Source organism: Aethalodelphis obliquidens, unplaced genomic scaffold (assembly GCF_003676395.1).
Source record: "Aethalodelphis obliquidens isolate GAN/ISIS:26980383/991018 unplaced genomic scaffold, ASM367639v1 scaffold13, whole genome shotgun sequence".
Classification (NCBI taxonomy): domain Eukaryota; kingdom Metazoa; phylum Chordata; class Mammalia; order Artiodactyla; family Delphinidae; genus Aethalodelphis; species Aethalodelphis obliquidens.
The window spans coordinates 35,719,124-35,739,346 of record NW_020837957.1 but is presented as its reverse complement, the minus strand read 5'-3'; the positions used below and the strand labels follow the sequence as shown (position 1 = coordinate 35,739,346).

General features: G+C 34.3%; 1 protein-coding gene across 6 annotated transcripts in view; it reads right to left on the bottom strand.

The window, feature by feature from the left end:
- The window catches only part of SLC30A7 (solute carrier family 30 member 7), an 82,242-nt gene that overhangs the window by 52,673 nt on the left and 9,346 nt on the right, over positions 1-20,223 (bottom strand). For all 6 annotated transcript variants that reach the window (XR_003434383.1, XM_027114483.1, XM_027114482.1 and 3 more), the window contains 4 exons: positions 15,490-15,603; positions 11,060-11,147; positions 10,283-10,409; positions 1,337-1,480 (listed from right to left, as the gene is read on the bottom strand). Coding sequence is in view for 5 of the 6 variants with exons in the window: in XM_027114481.1 (XP_026970282.1) it covers positions 1,337-1,480; positions 10,283-10,409; positions 11,060-11,147; positions 15,490-15,603 (473 nt within the window). In the remaining variant the exon portion in view is untranslated. The remainder of the gene's footprint in view (positions 1-1,336; positions 1,481-10,282; positions 10,410-11,059; positions 11,148-15,489; positions 15,604-20,223) is intronic.

Below are 20,223 nucleotides of genomic sequence, written 5' to 3'. Positions count from 1 at the left end.
GTGTGCAGCAATAAAGACCCAACACAGCCATATAAAATAAAAAAAGATATGTATTTCAAATAAAATGTTGCTTTATGTTTATATACATATCAAAAATCAAAACAGAATTATTTTCATTGACTTTATACTAGTAAACGCTACAATAACTCCATCCAAAAGAAATGTTTAAATGTTGTCTTGTGTTCCTAAGAAATAAAATATTTTAATTTATATACATATTTTATTGCCAAGAAATATAAGAGATGGTCAACTAAGGACTTAAATATACTCCATTTTATAAAATTCTGGAAAGGAAGTGGAATAGAAATAAGAATTCGAGGAGAAACAGGATGCTGTAAAATTTATAACTGTTTATGCATTTTTGAATGGGTGACAGTGGGTCTCAAATCACTAAGGTATTTAGAGTCCAGTGACTGACTATATTCAAGAGTAATATGGAAGTTTCTTTCTAAAATATAATCTATAAGGTATCAGAAATTACATTCTTTGCAATTATTTAAACAAATTTTTTTAGAAATCATCTTAAAACTGTGGGCAATATACGGTTTTTCAAAATTATTTTGGGATGCATGTGAGCAAAAAACTTAGAAACGCAGGTTTTAAAGCATATCAGTGTAATAGTTACAAAAATATAGCAAATGTTAGAGACTGAAAAAATTAGGGGCTTAGTAATTAATCTATAAGGCCCATTTCATATTTTCAAATTGAAAGCTTTAGGATTTGGTCTGTGTGCCAAGTACAGACAATTTTTAAGCATATAATTTATTTAAAGATTAATAAAATGGTATCACCTAAGCAGCTTGTATCTATTAATCTATATTCTAAAATTTTGTGAATAAACTATTTAAATATAATTTTAAAATTCAATGTTAATTAAGTTGATAAATACCTTATAATTTAGTACCTAGTACTATATAAGTTAGCATATAAAGATGGAGGTAAATATCAGGTGATAGCTATCAAAATTACAAGAAAAATGTGAAAAATTGAAAACTGTCATATTTTTATAAGCCTATATATGGCACAAAAGGCCTCAGTATACTTCAAAAAAATCATTTGCTAAAATGCAATAGTTCCTCATTCACTGACACTCATTTAAAATAGTGGCATTTTATTATAATAAACTCACTGAAAAAAGCTACAATCACTGCCTATGCCAAGTTAATTTCATTATATACTAAAAATAAACTAGTCCAGGAAACCATTCAGTCTGACTCATTAGAAAGGAACTTGATTGCAATATTTTTAACAGATTATTTCAACTACAAAAATTAATCTACGCAATTTCTGTTTATTTAAAAAACTGTCCACTTGAAAGCATTTAGGCTATACTCACCATGAGAATGAAAGTGTCCATGTCCATGAGCGTGATCATGGCTATGTGCAGCACCATGTTTCAATTCATGACTATGGCAATGATCTCCATGGCCATGTGCCTGATCCAGAGCACCGTTAAAGAGGGAATGACTGTGTCCATGGCCTAAAAACAAAGAGTGTTAGAACAAAAGTTATGTAAAAATATATTATTTAATGGTTACAATAATACTGACATTAGTGAAAAGAATTGGCTCTAAAACCAGATTCGATTTACTTGTAGAAAGTGCTACAGATTCATTAAAACAATACTGTATAGTATTGTATAGTATAAAGTACAGGAAGGAAATAAAAGCATGGAAGGAAGTAGATTTTCATCTCCAGTAGACTTTACTGGAGATGAAAATAAGTGAGAAGTACACAAATATTTAAAGAGATTAGACAATGTTGTTCATTCATTCATTTGGAACACATTATGTTACAGCATCATTCTAGGCACTAGGGATAAAGCAGTGAACAATACAGACAAAATCTTGGCCAAAACTTTGCCAAGTACTATTATGCATACTAACAAAGATAAAACAATGCATGCATATGGTCACATTAAGACAGAGGCAGAGAAGCAGCTGCATTTGGTAAAAGGATCAGTAAAATTAAAGCAGGTAGAATCCTTAGGGGAAAAAAAGCACAAAACAGTGGGGAATCATTTCTCCATAGCAGACCTAAAAACTACTAAACCATCGTAGAAACATCTTCTACAAACTATTCCAAAGCATAGAAAAAGACTGGATGTTACCTAATTCAAAAATATCACTTATATTTACAAAAATCCTAAATACCAGAAAATCAAATTCAGCATTGCATTACATGAAAAATCATGAATAATGGGGAAATCAACTTCCAGAATGGTGGACAGAGGATGTGGGCAAACTAGCTCTCCTAAAACAACAAAAATATGTGGAACACAACTAAAAAATTTCAGAACTCTGACAATTAACCAAAACCACAAAAGGAACTGAAAATCATCTACCCAAGAAACTACCAAACCTCAGTAAGATAGCAGGGTCTTGATGTTTTAACTTGGGGCTATGCCATTCCACTTCCTGCCTCAGCTCAGTTGAGAATAGCCAAAAGCCAGCAGCTGTGCAGACAGTGGAGAGATCTGATTTCTTCTGAAGCACTGTTAAAAGCACCATGTCCAGAGCACAGTCAATATTTTGTCCAAACTTTCAGTTCCCTGAAAAAAATCTCTATTCTCAATGTGATAATTATCAGACTCAGAGTTCAGCTTTGAGAATTCAATAGCCATACACTGCAGGAAATGAATTAATCCAAGGATGTCATACAACAGAAAAAAAAACTACAATAATATCAGCAACAACAAACTCTGAGAGGGTGAAGTAATCTGATATCAGTGTCATTTTAATATAAAAGGTCCAGTTTTCAACAAAAAAATTATAAGACATGGAAAAAAAGAAGCAAGTATGCCATATATACCGGAGAAAAACCAGCCAAGAGAAAATATTCCTGAAGGGTACTCAGATTTTGAACTTAATGAACAAAAACTTTAGATCAGCTCTTATAAATATGATCAAAGAACTAAAGGAAACCATGTCTAAAGGATGAAAGTATAAAAATGATGACTCATCAAGTAGAGAAAATTAACAAAGAAACAGAAATTATCTATCTATTAGAAAACCAAACAGAGGACTTCCCTGGTGGTGCAGTGGTAAAGAATCCACCAGCTGATGCAGGGGACACAGGTTCGAGCCCTGGTCCAGGAAGATCCCACATGCCACGGAGCAACTAAGCCCACTTGCCACAACTATTGAAGCCTGCATGCCTAGAGCCCGTACTTCGCAACAAGAGAAGCCACCACCATGAGAAGCCCACGCACCGCAACGAAGAGTAGCCCCCGCTCGCCACAACTAGAGAAAGCCCGTGTGCAGCAACGAAGACCCAACACGGCCAAAAGTAAATAAATAAAATAAATTTTAAAAAAAAGAAAAGAAAAGAAAACCAAACAGAAACCCTGGAGTTAAAAAAAAATAACTAAAATAAAATATCCACTTTAGAAGGGCTCAACCACAGATCTGGGCTGCAACAACAGCAAACTTGAAGATGGATCAATAGAGATTATCCACTCTGAAAAGCAGGGAAAGAAAAGAAAATCAAGAAAAATGAACCTTAGAGACCTGTGAAAACATCAAGTGTACCAATTAAGTATAAAGGGAGTCTCAAAGAGAGTAGAGAAAGAAAAAGAGACAGAAAAAGTATCTGAAGAAATAATGGCTGGAAACTCCCTGAATTTGATGAAAAATATTATCTACACATTCAAGAAGCTCAGGAAACTCCAAGTAGAATAAACTCAAATAGAGCCATATCTAAAGACATTGCAGTCAAATGGATGAACATCAAAAAGAAATCTTGAAAATTGAATAGCAAGATAAAAATGACTTATCACATACAAGGGAACTTGAACAAGATGAAATGCTGACTTCACCACAAAATCATGGAGGCCAAAAGACAATAGGATGACAAAACTAAAATAAAAAAAGACTCAACCAAGAATTCTAAATTCAACTAAAGTCTCCTTTAAATATAAAGGAAAAATTAGACATTTCCACATAAACTGAAGTATTCCCTACAAATGAAATGAAAGGACATTTAAACAGTAACTCAAATCCACTCAAAAAAATAAAGAACACCAGTAAAGGTAATTACGAAAGAGAGGATAAACATATTTTTTTATTTGTAACTTGTTTCTTCTCCCATACATTTTATTGGGTTGGCCAAAAAGTTCATTCAGGTTTGTCTGTAACATCTTACAGAAAAACCCGAATAGACTTTTTGGCCAACCCAATAAAAGACAACTGCATAAAGCAATAATTATAAAACTGTACCGATGGGCTTAAAACATAAAACGTGTAATTCATCTGACAATAATAGTACAAAGAAGAGAGGTGGGAATCAAGGTATATCAAAGTTTTTGTGTATTATTAAATTACTATTAATCTGAATTATTAAGTTACTATTAATCTGTTTTAAGTTAAGATGATACTTGTAATCCCCAGGGCAACAGTTAAGAAAATAACTAAAAAATATACAGTAAAAGAAAGAAGAGAATTAAAAAGGTACACTAAAAAATATCTATTTAATTTAAAAGACAAGAATCGAGGAACAGAGTAACAAAAAGGACAAAAGATACAGACAACAAATATTAAAATGGCAGATGTAAATCCTACCTTAGTAGTAATTACATGAAATGTAAATTTTTAAAAAACCCCAATCAAAAGGCAGAGGTTGTCAGAATGGATTAAAAAAAAATTATCCAGCTGTATTCTGTCAGCAAATTCTAGATTCAAATGAGTTGCAAGTAAAAGGACAGAAAGGGTCTTCCCTGGTGGCGCAGTGGTTGAGGGTCTGCCTGCCGATGCAGGGGACGCGGGTTTGTGCCCCGGTCCGGGAATATCCCACATGCCGCGGAGCGGCTGGGCCCGTGAGCCATGGCCGCTGAGCCTGCGCGTCCAGAGCCTGTATTCCGCAACGGGAGAGGCTGCAACAGTGAGAGGCCCTCGTACCGCAAAAAAAAAAAAAAAAAAAAAAAAAGGACAGAAAGAAAAGTATACCAATACCATGCATTATGGCGTGCGTGTGCCATAATGGCTATCATAATACAATAAGCTAGAATTTATTGTGAGAGAAAAAGAACATCTTATATAACAAATTCAACCCCTCAGGAAGATATCCCACGGTTATAGAAATATATGAACTGAACAACATACCTCCAAAATACATAAAGCAAAAACTAAAAAAATTAACTGGGAAAATAAACAACAATAAAATTGAAGACTTCAATACCCTACTTTCAATAATGGGTAGATAACTAGGCAGAAGCTCAACAAGGAAACGGAAGATTGAGCAACTATGAACAAATCAGACTTAACAGACAGCTACAGAACACCCCACCTAACAGCAGAATACACACTCTTCTCACATGCACAAGGAAGAGTCTCCAGGAGAGACCAAGTGCTAGGTCATAAAACAAGACTCAACAAAACTTTTAAAATTTGAAATGATAAAAAGTATGTCATCTGATCACAATGAAATTAAATCAGAAATCAACAACAGAAGAAAATTAGGGAAATTCACAAATATGAAAAAAATCAAAAAACACACCCCTGAATAACTAATGGATCAAAGAAGAAATCAGAAGGGAAATTTAAAAATACTTTGAGATGAACAAAAATGAAAACATGACATACCCAAACTTACATTATAGCAATGCTTAGAAAAAAATGTTTAGTTATTATGCCTGTGCTAAAAAAAAAAAAAAAATCAAATCAATAATCTAATCTTCCACCTTAAAAAAATTAGAAAAAGAAGAAAAAAATTAAACCCAAAAGCAAGGAGAAGTGTGTAATAAATATTACAGCAGAAATAAAATGAAATGAAGACAAGAAAATCAATGGAGAAAAACCAACAAAACCAAAGGGAAAAATAACTAGACTGACCAAGAAAAAAAAAGAGAGAAGGCATAATTGCTAAAATCACTGCTGATCTTATGAGAAAAAAAAAGGCACACTTTTAAATACATATCTATAAACAATAATAAGTTATTTAGATGAAATGGACAAATTCCTAGAAAGACACAAACTGCTGAAACTGACTCAATAGGAAACAGAAATCATAATAGACCTATAACAAGCAAAAAAACTGAATAATTTTAGAACTGCCAACAAAGAAAAGTCCAGGATTCACAAGTGAATTCTGCCAAACATTAAAAAGTACCGCTACTTCACAAACTCTCCCCTACCTATGTCCTCCAAATAACAGAAGAGAAAGGAACATTTCCCAACTCATTATATAAGGCCAGTATTACCCTGAAACCAACGCCAGCCAAAGATATCAAAAGAAAACTACAGACAAATATCCCTTAAGAATATAAACACGAAAGTCCTCAACAAAATGCTAGCAAATCAAATCTAGCAATATGTCAAAAGGATTATAAACCATGGCCAAATGGGATTTATCCTAAGAATGCAAAGGTGCTTTAATATCTGAAAATCAAGCAATGTAATATACCATATTAATAGAATAAAGGGTAAAACCCAACTGATCATCTTCAAAAATAAAGAAAAAAATCACTAATAAAATCCAATACCCTTTCATGATGAAAACGCCCAGTAAACTAGGAATAGAAAGAAAACTTCCTCAATCTAAAGGGCATTTCTGAATAACCCATAGCTAACACAGCTAAAATCATCTTTAATAAAGAAAGATTGAATGCTTTCACCCTAAAATCAGGAAAAAGAAAAGAATGTCCATTCTCACTACTTCTATTTAACACTGTAGGATCTGGCCAGGGCATTTAGACAAGTTATAAAAAAACGCATTCAGATTGGCATTCATCTGGGCCTTCAGCAAGTCACAGTAGTAACATCAAAGATCACTGATCACAGATCATCATAACAAACATAATAATAATGAAAAAGGTTGATATATTGCAAGAATTACCAAAATGAGACACAGAGACATGAAGTAAGCAAATGGTGTTGGAAAAATAGTGCTGATAGGTTTGATGCAAGGTTGCCACAAACCTTCAATTTGTAAAAAAATGCAAAATCTGCAAAGCTCAATAAAATAAGGTATGCTTGTATTTAGAAAATTCTAAAGAATCCACCAAAAACCTGTTAGAATAATGAGCTATTTCAGCAATGTGGCAGGACACAATATCAATATACAAAAATGAGCTGTATCCCTTATCCCATTTTGCAATCCAAAGAAAACAATCCACTGATAATGGCAGGCAAAAAAAAAGAAGCCCTACAAGTAAAGTTAACAAAAGAAGTGTGAGACCTGTACCCTAACAACTACAAAACACTGCTGCAAGAAACCAAAGAAGCTACAAATAAATGGAAAGGTATCCCATGTTCATGGATCAGGAGACTTAACATTGTTAAGATGACAATAATTCCCAAATTGACCTACAGATTCAGTACAATTCCTATCAAAACCCCAGCTGCCTTTTTTTTGGGCAGAAATTGACAAACTGATCCTAAAATTTACATGGAAATGCAAGAAGAGACCCAGAGTAGCCAAAACAACCTTAAAAAAGAATAAAGTTGGACAATTCACATGTTCCAATTTCAAAATGTACCCAAAAGCTACCTTAATCAAGACTGTGTGGTTCTAGCCCTAAGGACAGACATATAGATCCATGAAACAGAATTGAGAGTCCAGAAGTAAACTCTCAATTGATTCTTGACAAGGGTGCCAAGACAATTCAACAAAGAAAAACAATCTTTTAGCAAATTCTATTGAGAAAAGCAGACATTTATATACAAGAAAATGACATTGGACCCAGACGTCACACCATACACAAAATTGACAGAAAATGGATCGCAGACCTAAATTTTAACCCCCAAATTTAAGGACGGTTCCTCATGAGAAAATCTATCAATGTAATTACTAATTTTAAATTAACTAAAGCAGGAAAAAAAATGATTACTTCAATAGATGCAGAAAAAAAAGAAATAGGGCTTCCCTGGTGGCGCAGTGGTTGAGAGTCCTCCTGCCGATGCAGAGGACATGGGTTCGTGCTCAGGTCCGGGAAGATCCCACATGCCGCGGAGCGGCTGGGCCCGTGAGCCATGGCCGCTGAGCCTGCGCATCCGGAGCCTGTGCTCCACAATGGGAGAGGCCACAACAGTGAGAGGCCCGCGTACAAAAAAAAAAAAAAAAAAGAAAAGAAAAGAAAAAAAAAGAAATATCCTTAACTTGATAAACCAGTTTTATCAGAAACAGACCACAAACATCAGACCCAATGGTAAAACTTTAGTAGCGTTCTTTTATTAAAGCAATGGTTCTGAACCTTTACTGCACACTAAAGTTGACTGGAGAGCTTCAAAACATGCTGATGTTTGGGTCTCTTCCTCCAGAGATTCTGATGTAAATATTCTGGGATTAAACCTGGGCATCAACGTTTCTTTAAAAGCTACCCAGGTGATTATCCAGGTTGACACAATGATATAAGCTGTAAGTATTTCTAATGAACATTGTTCTAGAGGTCCTGGCTATGTAATTAAGACAAGCAGGAATAATTGTTTTCATTCTTAATAGTGAGAAAAACTTTTCAAATACCTAAAAATGAACCAAATGAAAAATATAAAGATCTTTATTAAAGTGCCTAAGACAATTTAATAAAGTACTCAAAATATAAGATGTTAATTCTCCGCAATAAACATAAAGACAATGCATTCCCAATCAAATCCCAAAAAGATTTTTCATAAAACTTGACTAGCTGATGAAAAATACCAAATGAGCAAGACAGGCCCAAACAACTTTGGAGGGAAAAAAAGAGAGAGAGAGATGGGATTAACCCTACCAGATATTAAAACATAAAGTTTACAGCAATTATTCCAGTGTGATAGTGGGGTGGCCAAAATAAACAGGCCAGATCTGATACATAAAGCAAGGGTAAAAGTGTCCTTTTATATCAATGATGTAAAGAGCAGATTAATAAATGGTGCTTAGAAAACTGCTTATTCATTCACACCGAGAAAAAAAAGTCCTAACTCACCCCATCACAAAAATAAATTACATACAGATGAAGGACCAAAGTAGATGGGAAAAAACCATAAAACCACAGTTTTCACAGTATTAAATAATAAAAGAATACGTTTATGACCCAGGGACAGAAAATTCCTTAAACAAAGCAGAAAACATACCACAAAATATATGACAGAAAAACTAGACTATACCCAAATTAAAAACCCCTATATAAAAGCTTAAATAGACAAGCCATAGACTGGGAAAAGATATTTGCAACACATAAAACAAAGAATTAATATACAAAATATATTAAAAATGCTTGTAAGGGGATTAACAATAAGAAAAACAGGCAAAAAAAAAAAAGGGGGGGGACAATTCCAGAAAACGAAAAAATCTGAATGGCCTAAAAACATACAGAAAGATTTTCAACCACACTACTAGGCAAAGAAATACCAAATAAAATGATACCATGTTTATCAAAATATCACCAAAATGGTTTTAAACCCATAATAATATTAAGTTTTGATATGGGTGACAGAATACTAGTACTTGAATTTTTTGCTGGGGTAAAAGGGAATGAGTCATTTGGAGGGCAAATTGCTAACATCTATTGAAACTAAAAACTAGATATCCTGTGTTCCAGCAATTCTACTCATATTCCAGCAGACTGCAATTCAAAGAACTTTCTGTGATGATGGAAATCTTCTACATTTGCTGTCCAAATGGTAGCCCTATGTGACTACTGAGCACTTGAAATGTAATTAGTATAACTGAGGAACTGAATTCTTAATTTTATTAAATTTAATTGACCATAATGTAAACTTAAATAGTCACATGTGACTAATGACTACTGTATAGGATAGTACAGCTTTGGAAAAACACTTGCATGTGTTCACAAGGATATGCTTCATATGGAACTGCGAAAAACAAGAAACGACTTAAATCCACAGAAGACTGGTTAAATAAACCATGGTAACCCACACCATGGAGTTTTGTGTTTCTGTTAACAAGAGAAGGTACACTGATGGATACCAGGTGGAAGGATCTCAAAGACAGATTGTATGATAAATTTCATACCCCCATACACTGTAACTTTTTAGTAACTAGATTTGTACTGTGGTTTTGATATTTGTTTGTTTTATATAAATGATATCATACTAAACAGATAAGCTACAGAGGTCTGGAAGTATCCACACCAAGCTGATAACATGTACAACTCTGAGAAGCCACTAAGAGGGAGGGACATGGAGAAGCGGGAAGGATTGTTCAGGAAGACATTAATATGAGTCTATTAACATATTACTTTCTTTATTAAAAGTCAGTATAGTAGGTTAAACTTTAAAAATTATCAATTTTCAAAAGTGACTATGACAGAAACCAGAAATGAAGAAACAAAGGGTTCTAACCATCATACCAGAGCCATGAGAATGTCCATGACCTCCATGCTTGAAAACAAATATTCCTACTAGGTTTACCAAAAACCCAAGAATTGAAACAAGAAGCAGTCTCTCATGGTGTACATCTGGAGGGGCTAATGCTCTCTAGAAAATACAGAATACAAACAAATTGCATTGATATAATTTCTGACTGATCAACTGGTAAATTTTTAAAAATTTTTAGTTATTTTCAGAATTAAAATCACTCCAAAATTATCTGCCAAAACAGTTAATAAAAATAAAACCATTGCTCACATACTGTAGAAAAGGTAACAGTTACTATTCTTAAATAAATACATTTAAAAGCATGAACATTTGGACTAAAACCATCCTTCTTCAGAATCTTAAAATACTGTCATTAATTTTCAGTTGATTAATCTTTAAATTTTCTCTTTACTTGTTTTAATATACAAAACATTCAAGATTCATTGGCAAAATCCTCACATTCTATCTTAAGAACTCTTCCAACAGACCTCACTACAGGGACTGTGTGTTTACTTTTCATAAAGTGTCAACACTTCATTCACAGCTTGTAAAGCACTATTATTTGTTTTCAATTTGAAGTAGTTTCACATATAATTTTTTCAATTACTTTATAAGTTCCTCCTGTACACACATAATATTTTATCTAATCCAAGACTGGCCTCAATAAATAATGATAGTGTGAAAAATAGCTCTATTACAAGTATCTTTAGTTAGTAAATATTTTCATTATAGAAACATAATTTACTGACTCTAATTATTATCTACTATACCTCAACTCCTTCTGAGAAAATAAAAAAAGCAGTGAAGATCAAAAACAGGCCATTGACAAAACCAGCCAGAACTTCCGCTCTAACATACCTAAAGAAGAGCAAACAACTGAATTAAGTTAGTTCTTAAAAATCAAATCACAAATTCATATATTCAGAGGTCCTAAACCATACTATATGGTTATAAGCAGCCAACAAAGTCCCAGTGTTTATAGTATGTTTTATTGTACATATAGCATAAAATTGAGAAAATAAAATTATGAGTTATATTTAACAGCAGAATGCCATAAAATATATAGATTTCTACAAAAGACATTTTTAGAGTAAGTAGGTTTAGACAGACCTTTCACAGAAATATAAATCTCAAGCTGCCCGTGGAGAAGGAAGGACAGGACCAGATAAGTGGGCAAAGAAGGAAGGATACAAAGATAAAAAGTAGAAGAAGAGACCTTGAAAAAGGGGTTTTTATAACTTGTTAATTCCTTCTTTTCTAAGAACTCCTTATGCTTTCTGCTTTGTACCTTTCAGCTTTCAAATCTTTGGCAAGGGGAGCTTTGACTGAAGGAAAACATAATTATTTCTGAATTATCCCAGAGACAACTTGAGATTTATATTTCTATCACTCTTCTAAGATTAATAAATTTAACAAAAACTTTTCAATTACCTATTTTTAGAATCAATTCTAGCTTCACATAATTCTAATTAAACTATTTTTAAAATACCTCTCTTTTTCTCCATGGGCTTCTGAAGCTTTCTGCTTCCTACCTGTGTGAAGCATTGGGGAAAGATTTTATTTTTCCATGAGGTATATTTGGCTTAGTTAAAGTCATTAAAACAACTTTAACTTGGCAGTTTTACATGTTCAGACATTATTTAAAGGGTGCTGACAGCAATTAATGACTCTGGTTCTTGAACAATGTAACAGGAGCATCAAAAAGCTAGACTTCCTAGCTTTCTATGTTAATTTCTAGATAATACAATTTTCACTGCAAAAAATATTTTTAAAGAGAAAAAACTCTTTAAAATATACTCCATATGGTTATGTTGAAGCTTGTCTGTTAAGTACATTCCAACATAGTGTATATTTCTACACTCAGAAATACTGCATATGTCTACCTTCTAATACATATATGTGAATTAAATTAGTATCTTATTTGTCAAAGCAAACACTTTTTTTTCATTAAATTCAAAGAATTCACTGCCTGCTTTCCACAATCCATACTTAGGAATTTATCTAATATATCAACAGTGTTACTGTCCAAGAAATAAAAAACACTTTCTTTTAACCCACCCTTCTAATCCCATAGCTAATGCTTGATGGAAAGCCTTTTGTCCTTGAGTTCCATTAGATTTCAAGATCAAAGGCAGGAGTGTTTTTCAGGCATCTTTTTGTCCCTAATGCTTAGCTTAGTAGGTGCTCCATAAATTCTGATAAATTGTTGGGCTAAAGTGATTTTAATTAGGTTTAATATATTTGCTAAAGTTGACTGCAGGATTAAAATGAAAAACTTGTGAAATCTAGACACACTTGCTTTTCCAAACACACTGTGTTTACCTGAACAGACTGAGTCTTGGAATTAAAACATACGATCCATGAATGTGCTATTGCCTATTTAGTATGATGGTATGTGGATTCTTTAGCCAGGGAGAAAAAGATACAAATATATGTACATATGTATATAAGCATGCACATATGCATCTATCTACCTATCAGATATGTATTACTTTTTTTTTTTTTTTTGGCGGTACTCGGGCCTCTCACTGTTGTGGCCACTCCCGTTGCGGAGCACAGGCTCCGGACGCGCAGGATCAGCGGCCATGGCTCACGGGCCCAGCCACTCCGCGGCATGTGGGATCCTCCCGGACCGGGGCACGAACCCGCGTCCCCTGCATCAGCAGGCGGACTCCCAACCACTGCGCCACCAGGGAAGCCCCAGATATGTATTACTTTTATTCTAGCTTTGCTATTTCAAAATTAGGAGTGTGACAATACACAGAGATGACTTTACATAAAAAAAATACTGAAAAGTTTTTGCTGCCTTTCAGATTCTGCCTATGGTTTCTACTATTGCAGTCAGCCTGCTATTCTGATCATACTGAATTAGGGGTTTGGGGATTCATCACTGGCTTAGCCTACTCAGTGTAATTCTGTTATACTGGCACCTACATTTACTGCTGCTACTTACTACTATAGCAATTACTAATAGTTTCAAATGTTACATCAGCTTTTTTCCCCTAATTTTTCCCTTCTCAAAAGAAAAAAAAGCAAATAAGGAGAAGACAGGATAAACAAATTTAAAAATGTCAAGAATATTACTCTCGTATATTTTAGTTAAAGTTGAATCAGTAAAACCTGCTATGGTACTGAAGGTATTCAAAGCTATTTATAAAAACTATCTTATACCAGGAGATTATGCATTCTAAATAGAAAACAATAGATACCCTAAGAATTAAGGAATTGAGGAGAATTCTTATAGTTAGTTACTGTCTATCCAAGAAGATTGCTTAATAAGATACTCTAATTAGATATTTTTATGTAAAATATGTATGAATTACTAATTTTCCAACACAAAATTATAACTTCACATACAACCTTTAGTAATTCAAAATATACTTAAGAGTCTTTTGATTATACAATGCCATGGAATAGGTTCTTTTCTGAGCTTTTGAGCTGTTTGGATTTATAAATAAACAGGATCTCTTGCTCTATAAATATAACATAATACTATTTTTTGTCTCACTTTTTATAATGTTACAAGTAATCATACCACTTGGGTTATACCCCAAATCAGCAAGTCCTGTCACAGAATTTCACATATCTCTCTTTTAGCACTTGTCACACAATGTATAGTTATCATAGGATTTTTACAGAACTGTTTCCCCATCAGACCACAAGTTCCTCCAAGGCAGACGTCATATCTTATTCATTTTTATATCATTACAAGTAGCACAGTATTCAAATCATATTGGGCCCTCGATAAACATCTGAAGAGAACAAGAGCACGTGCAAGAAACAGAGAGTGTGTAATTACTCAAGAACAAAGCTAGCTAGAAAGCAAAGCTAGAAAGAAAGAGGAAGTAGTGGGGGAGCACCAGTAGAAGAGAGAACCAGGGGCACAAGAAACAGTGCATGTAAGAGGGTGGATGTGAACAGAAGAGAGAGAATGAGAGGAACTGCACAGGAAAGAAAGTGCACAGGCAAGGAGAATCAGGGAAAGAAAGAAAGAGAGCCTGGGAAAGGGAGAGAAAAAAAAAAAAAACAACTACAGCTGAAGAGGTTAAGGGGTGGGGAAGATGGGATGAGAAAGAGTCTTAGCCATACAGTGCTACAGCATAGAGGAAGAGTAGGAGAAAGCAAAGAATAAGAGAAAAGAAGAGAGGGAGGGAGAAAGGGAAAATGGAGAGTAGAAGGGAGAGGGAGAGAAAAAAGACCATGAGCACAGACCCAAGTAACTAGAAAGAAAGAACAGGAAAGGAAAGAAGGGAGTTGAGAAGTAAAAGGGAGAGAATGAGTATGAGTATGGGGAGACAAATGAGAGATGGAGTGAAAACAGGAAAGACAGCAAAGAAAGGAGGGAGTGCAAGACAGTACTCACAAGGGAAAGTGAGGGGAGGGGAAGAGACAGGGCAATAGTCAATAAGTAAGCAGGTGAGAGGGGGGAGCAGGAACGAGAAAGTGGGTGGGAGAGAGAAAGAGAAAGAGGATATTAGTTCTGAGCGCTACTTATTTACACATAAATATAATTACATTGTAAAACAGTCTATGAGCTCAAAAAAAGAGAAAACACTCAAGCAGAGTAAATCAAATAATGGAAACTCCATTGCTGCCCCCAATCAGAGATGGCAGAAAGCAAACTCTGCCTCTAACGTTACTAGGCTCAGAAGTGAGACCAGCCCCTTCGGCATAAAAACACTTTCCAAATATTTAGTTAATTGTACATATTCAGCAAAAGTAGGGGAAGTACTTTACATAAAAGCAGAGCTGAAGACAATAAGTAAACAAAATATCAACCAAAAAAGAAAACTAAAGAAACATGACCATTTTCATATACTGAAACTTTCTCTTTTTCCTCCTTCTTCAAAAAAAAACAAAACCAAAAAAATAGATTAAGAGTTGAGAAATTTCCCTATCTAGTAACAATCTCACCTGAAAATTTCTGGTAAAATCAAGATGCAAGAGAACTCAGATGCAAAAAAAAAAAAGTACACATTGCAGATTCCAATTATATATTGTCCAAAAACAGGCAAAAGTCACCTATGGAGTTAGGAAAGCGGGAAGGTGAGTGTTAAAGAACTAGAAGGAGGCATGAGGGGTTTTCAAGGGTTCAAGTTAGACAAATGTATTCAATTGTGAAAATTCATTGAGCTTGAGTTTTATATATTATTTTCTGTATTTCTCATACTTCAATAAAAATGTTTTTAAAAAGTCTTACCCATAAGAGAAAGCATCATTATCTCTCCATTTTGAAATAACGGACGCTGCCAATCCAGCCAAAATGGCAGTGCTATCGAAAAACATGTGAAAAGAGTCGGAAATCAAACCTAAGCTGGAAAAGAACAAACACATTGGCATATTATAATAATAACCAAATAGTAGTCATCCTTTTCTAAAAATCTAAGATCCAGCCTCTGCTCATCAGGAACTAATCTTCTAAAAAGACAACATTAAAATACGATATATTGAAAAACATTAAAGATAATTTTTTAAGCATCTAAGAAGAAACCCTCATACCCCTTGCCAAAGGAAAAGCCCAGCTGCTACTGAAAGAAGGATAGGCATCTGTCCGCCCTCTGATGACTAGCTAAGGTCAGCTGTTGGAAGAGGTGCAGGACCCTTGCTCCTTTTCTTGATACACGGCTGCGGGGAGGGGTGGGGAAATGGGCAGGAACATTAATAACACCCACTCTGACACTCAGGGGGAAAAGGCCTACCTAATGTTGAGGCTGCAACAGGAGAATGAAATATTCATCCCCCCACTTCCCCACCCAAAGCCTTGCCTAAAGTAAAAGACAACAGCAATCTACCTCTGAGAGTCAAGCAAGAGCACGGAGAGACTCCCTTGTGGCACAGGTATGCAGGGCTTGCTGAAAACTGAGAGTGAAACAAGAACACTGAGAAAACCCTCCAGTACTCAAAATCCTACACTAAGCACAAAGTGGTAGAAGCCTCTGGAAAAATGTGACATCTGTGGCTTGTTGACATCAACTAGCAATATACCACAACACAAAAGCCCAGCTCAACTATTGATCAGATAAGTTCAAAACCCCCATGCTGACAAAACAAAACAAAACAAAAAGGGCGTGCACGTTTCTGTGCATAAATACTACTAACCTCAGTCTCTATTACTCTTTTAAACATAATATGCAGCACTCAATAAATATTTATAAGGCATATAACAAGATCAAGGAAACAAAATAATAAGACCCATTGTTAAGAGCTGAAACAGTCAACAGAATCAGAAGCAGAAAAGTCCCAGAGATTAGATTGTAATAGGGACTTTAAAACAAATATGATTAATATGTTAAAGGATGTGGTACAAAGCTGGAGAAAATTTATGAACGAACAGGGACTTTCCACAGAGACAGAAACTATAAAATAATCAAATGGAAGTGATAAAAACTTTTAAAATATCATAGTATTAAAGATTAAAAATAACATACATGAGCTTCTGAGCAGACAGGACACAGAGAGAAAGCATCAGGTCAAAACAAATTATCCAAAGTAAAACACAAAGAAGAAAAGGAATGAAAAAAAATAAAATAAAAAAGAACATTCAAAACCTATCAAAGCATCAAACAGACTAAAATACATGTATTTGGATTCTCAGTAATAGAGAAGAAAGAATAGGGTAGAAAGAGCATTTAAAGAGAAAATGCTTGAAGAGTTTCCCAAAATTAATGAAAAACAAAAAACAAATCACATATCCAAGAAGCTTAATGAAGTACTAGCAAGGGAAAAACCCTACATACCTCACAAATTGCTGAACACCGAACAGAAAGAGAAAATCTTGAAAACAACCAAAAAAAAAAAAGAAAGAAAAATTGGATACAGAAAAACAAAGATAAGATTAATAGCATATTTTGCATCAGAAACTACTCAAGGCAGAAGGCAATGAAGCAATGTCTTTAAAGTATTGAAAGAAAAAAAAAGCGTCAACCTAAAATTCTATATCTAGCAAAATATCTTTCAAAAATGAAGATAAAATAGATTTTTAATACAACCAAAACTGAGAGAATTCACTGCCAGCAGATCTGAACTACAAGAATAGAAAGTTCTTTAAGTCCAATATGATACCAGATGGAAACTTAGCCTTGTATGATGATCACTGAAAATGATAAATAGGTGTAAAAATATTAAAAATAACTTTATTTTAGTATCTTTAGAAGATAATTGAGAATAGAAAAAAAGAGGAAAAAACAATAACCCAAAAATTGGTTCTTTGGAAATATCAGTAAAATTCACAACCTTTAAATAAACTGACCAAGAAAAAAGAGAAAGAGCTCAAAGCACTAAAATCAGCAATGAAAGTGAGATACTACTACTGACTTTATAGAAATAAGAAGGACTATAAGAAAATACTATGAACAACTAAATATAAACCACTAAATTAGATAACTTAGATGTAATAAACAAATTCCTAGAAACAATCTAGCAAAACTGGGTCAAAAAAAAAATCTAAATAGATTTATAACAAGGAAACAGATTAAATTAATAATTTTAAAACTTTCAACAAAGAAAAGCCCAGGCCCAGATGGCTTCACTGGTAAATCCTACCAAACATTTAAAGAACAATAAATATCAATCCCTGGGCTTCCCTGGTGGCTCAGTGGTTGAGAGTCCGCCTGCTGATGCAGGGGACGCGGGTTCGTGCCCCGGTCCGGGAGGATCCCACGTGTTGCAGAGCAGCTGGGCCCGTGAGCCATGGCCGCTGAGCCTGCGCGTCTGGAGCCTGTGCTCCGCAACAGGAGAGGCCACAGCAGTGAGAGGCCTGCGTACCACCAAAAAAAAAAAAAAAAATTCAATCCCTTACAAACTCTTCCAAAAAACAAAAGATGAAGGAATACTTCCCAACTCATTGTATAAGCATTACCCTGATACCAAAATCAGACAAAAGACACCACAAGAAAAGAAACTACAGACAAGTATTTTTTGCAAATACACACACAAGAATCTTCAACAAAATACTAGCAAATTAAATTCAGCAATATATAAAAGAGTATACACTACAACCAAGTGGGATTTATCCCAACAATGCAAGGTTGGTTAACTACATGAAAATCAATCAATATACTACATCATATCAATGGAATGAAGGACAAAACCCACATAATCATCTTAATAGATGCAGAAAAGCATTTCACAAAATCCAACACTTTTATGATAAAAACACTCAACAAACTTGCTATAGAGGGAACTTCCTGGACTGATAAATGGCATCTACGAAAACCCCACAGCTAACATCAGCATCACTAGTGGCCAAAGACTGAATGCTTTCCCCTAAGATCAGGTACAAGATAAAAACGTCCCCTTACCACTTCTATTTAACATTGTACTAGAGGGTGTAACAAGGGCAATTAGGCAGGAACTGAAATAAAAGGCACCCAGACTGGAAGGGAAGGAGTAAAACTATCTCTATTTGCAAATGGCATGATCTTGTATATACAAAATCTTAAAGACTCTACTAAAAAACTATTAGAACTAATAAATGAGTCTGGCAAGGTTGCAGGATACGAGATCAACATACAAAAATGAATTATATTCCTATATAATGTGATGCACAAAAATGAAATTTAAAAAATTTCCATTTACAATAGCATCAAAAAGAATAAAATAATTAGGAATAAATTTAACAAAAAAGTATAAAAGCTATACTCTGGAAACTATAAAATATTGTTGGAAAAAAATTAAAGAAGACCTAAATAAATGGAAAGACGTCCATGTTTATGGATCAGAAGACAATACTGTTAAGATGGCAATACTTCCTCAATTGATCTACAGATTCAACTCACTCTCCATCAAAATCCCAGCTGACCCCTTTGGAGAAATTGACAAGCTGATCTTAAAACTCATACGGAAAAGCAAGAGATACAGAATAGCCAAAACAATATTGAAAAAGAAAAGCAAAGTTGGAGGACTCACACTTCCTAATTTCAAAACTTATTATAAAGCTACAGAAATCAAAACAATGTGGTACTGGAATAAGAATATACGTATAGATCAGTAGAATGGAATTTAGAGTTCAGAAATAAACCCTCACACATTTATGGTCAACTGTTTGTTGACAAGGATGCCAAAATAGTTCAGTGGTGGAAAGAATAGTGTTTGCAACACTGACACAACTGGATATCCACATGCAGGAAATGATTTTTGACCCTTACTTCATATTATACACAAGGGTTCACCTAAAATGGATCAAAGACCTAAACATAAAAGCTAACGTATTCACAACCTTGGATTGGGCAATGGTTTCTTATATATGATATCAAAAGCACAAGCAACAAAAGAAAAAAAGTAACAGACTGGACATCACTGAAATTTTAAAACTTCCATGCTTCAAAGGACATATAAACAAAGTGAAATGACAGTACACAAGTGGGAGGAAATATCTGCCAATCATATATTTGACAAGGGGCTTGTATCCAGAATATATGAAGAATTCTTAAAAATCTTCAAAAAGAGATATTATCCAATTTTTTAAATGAACAAAGGATCTGAATAGACATTTCTCCAAAGAAGACATACAAATGCCCAATCAGCACTAGAAAAGTTACTCAGCATCATTAACTACAAAGCAGGGAAATGCAAATCAAAACAATGAGAAACAACTTCACATGCACTATGATGACTACAATAAAAAAGCCCAATAATCCCAAGTGTTGGTGGAGAAACTGGAACCCTCACACACTGCTGGAATAGTATTTGGTAATAAAAATAAATGAAATACTGATACATGTAGAACATGGATAACCCTTGAAACCATTATGCTAACTGAAATAAACTGTCACAAAAGATCATATGCAAATGATTCCATTTATATGAAATGTTCAGAATAGGCAAATATATAGAGATAGAAAATAGATTAGTGATTACCTAGAATTGGGGCAGATCAGGAGATGAGAGAATTGGAGGGTGATGGCTAGGGGTGCAAGGTTTCCTTTTGCAGTAA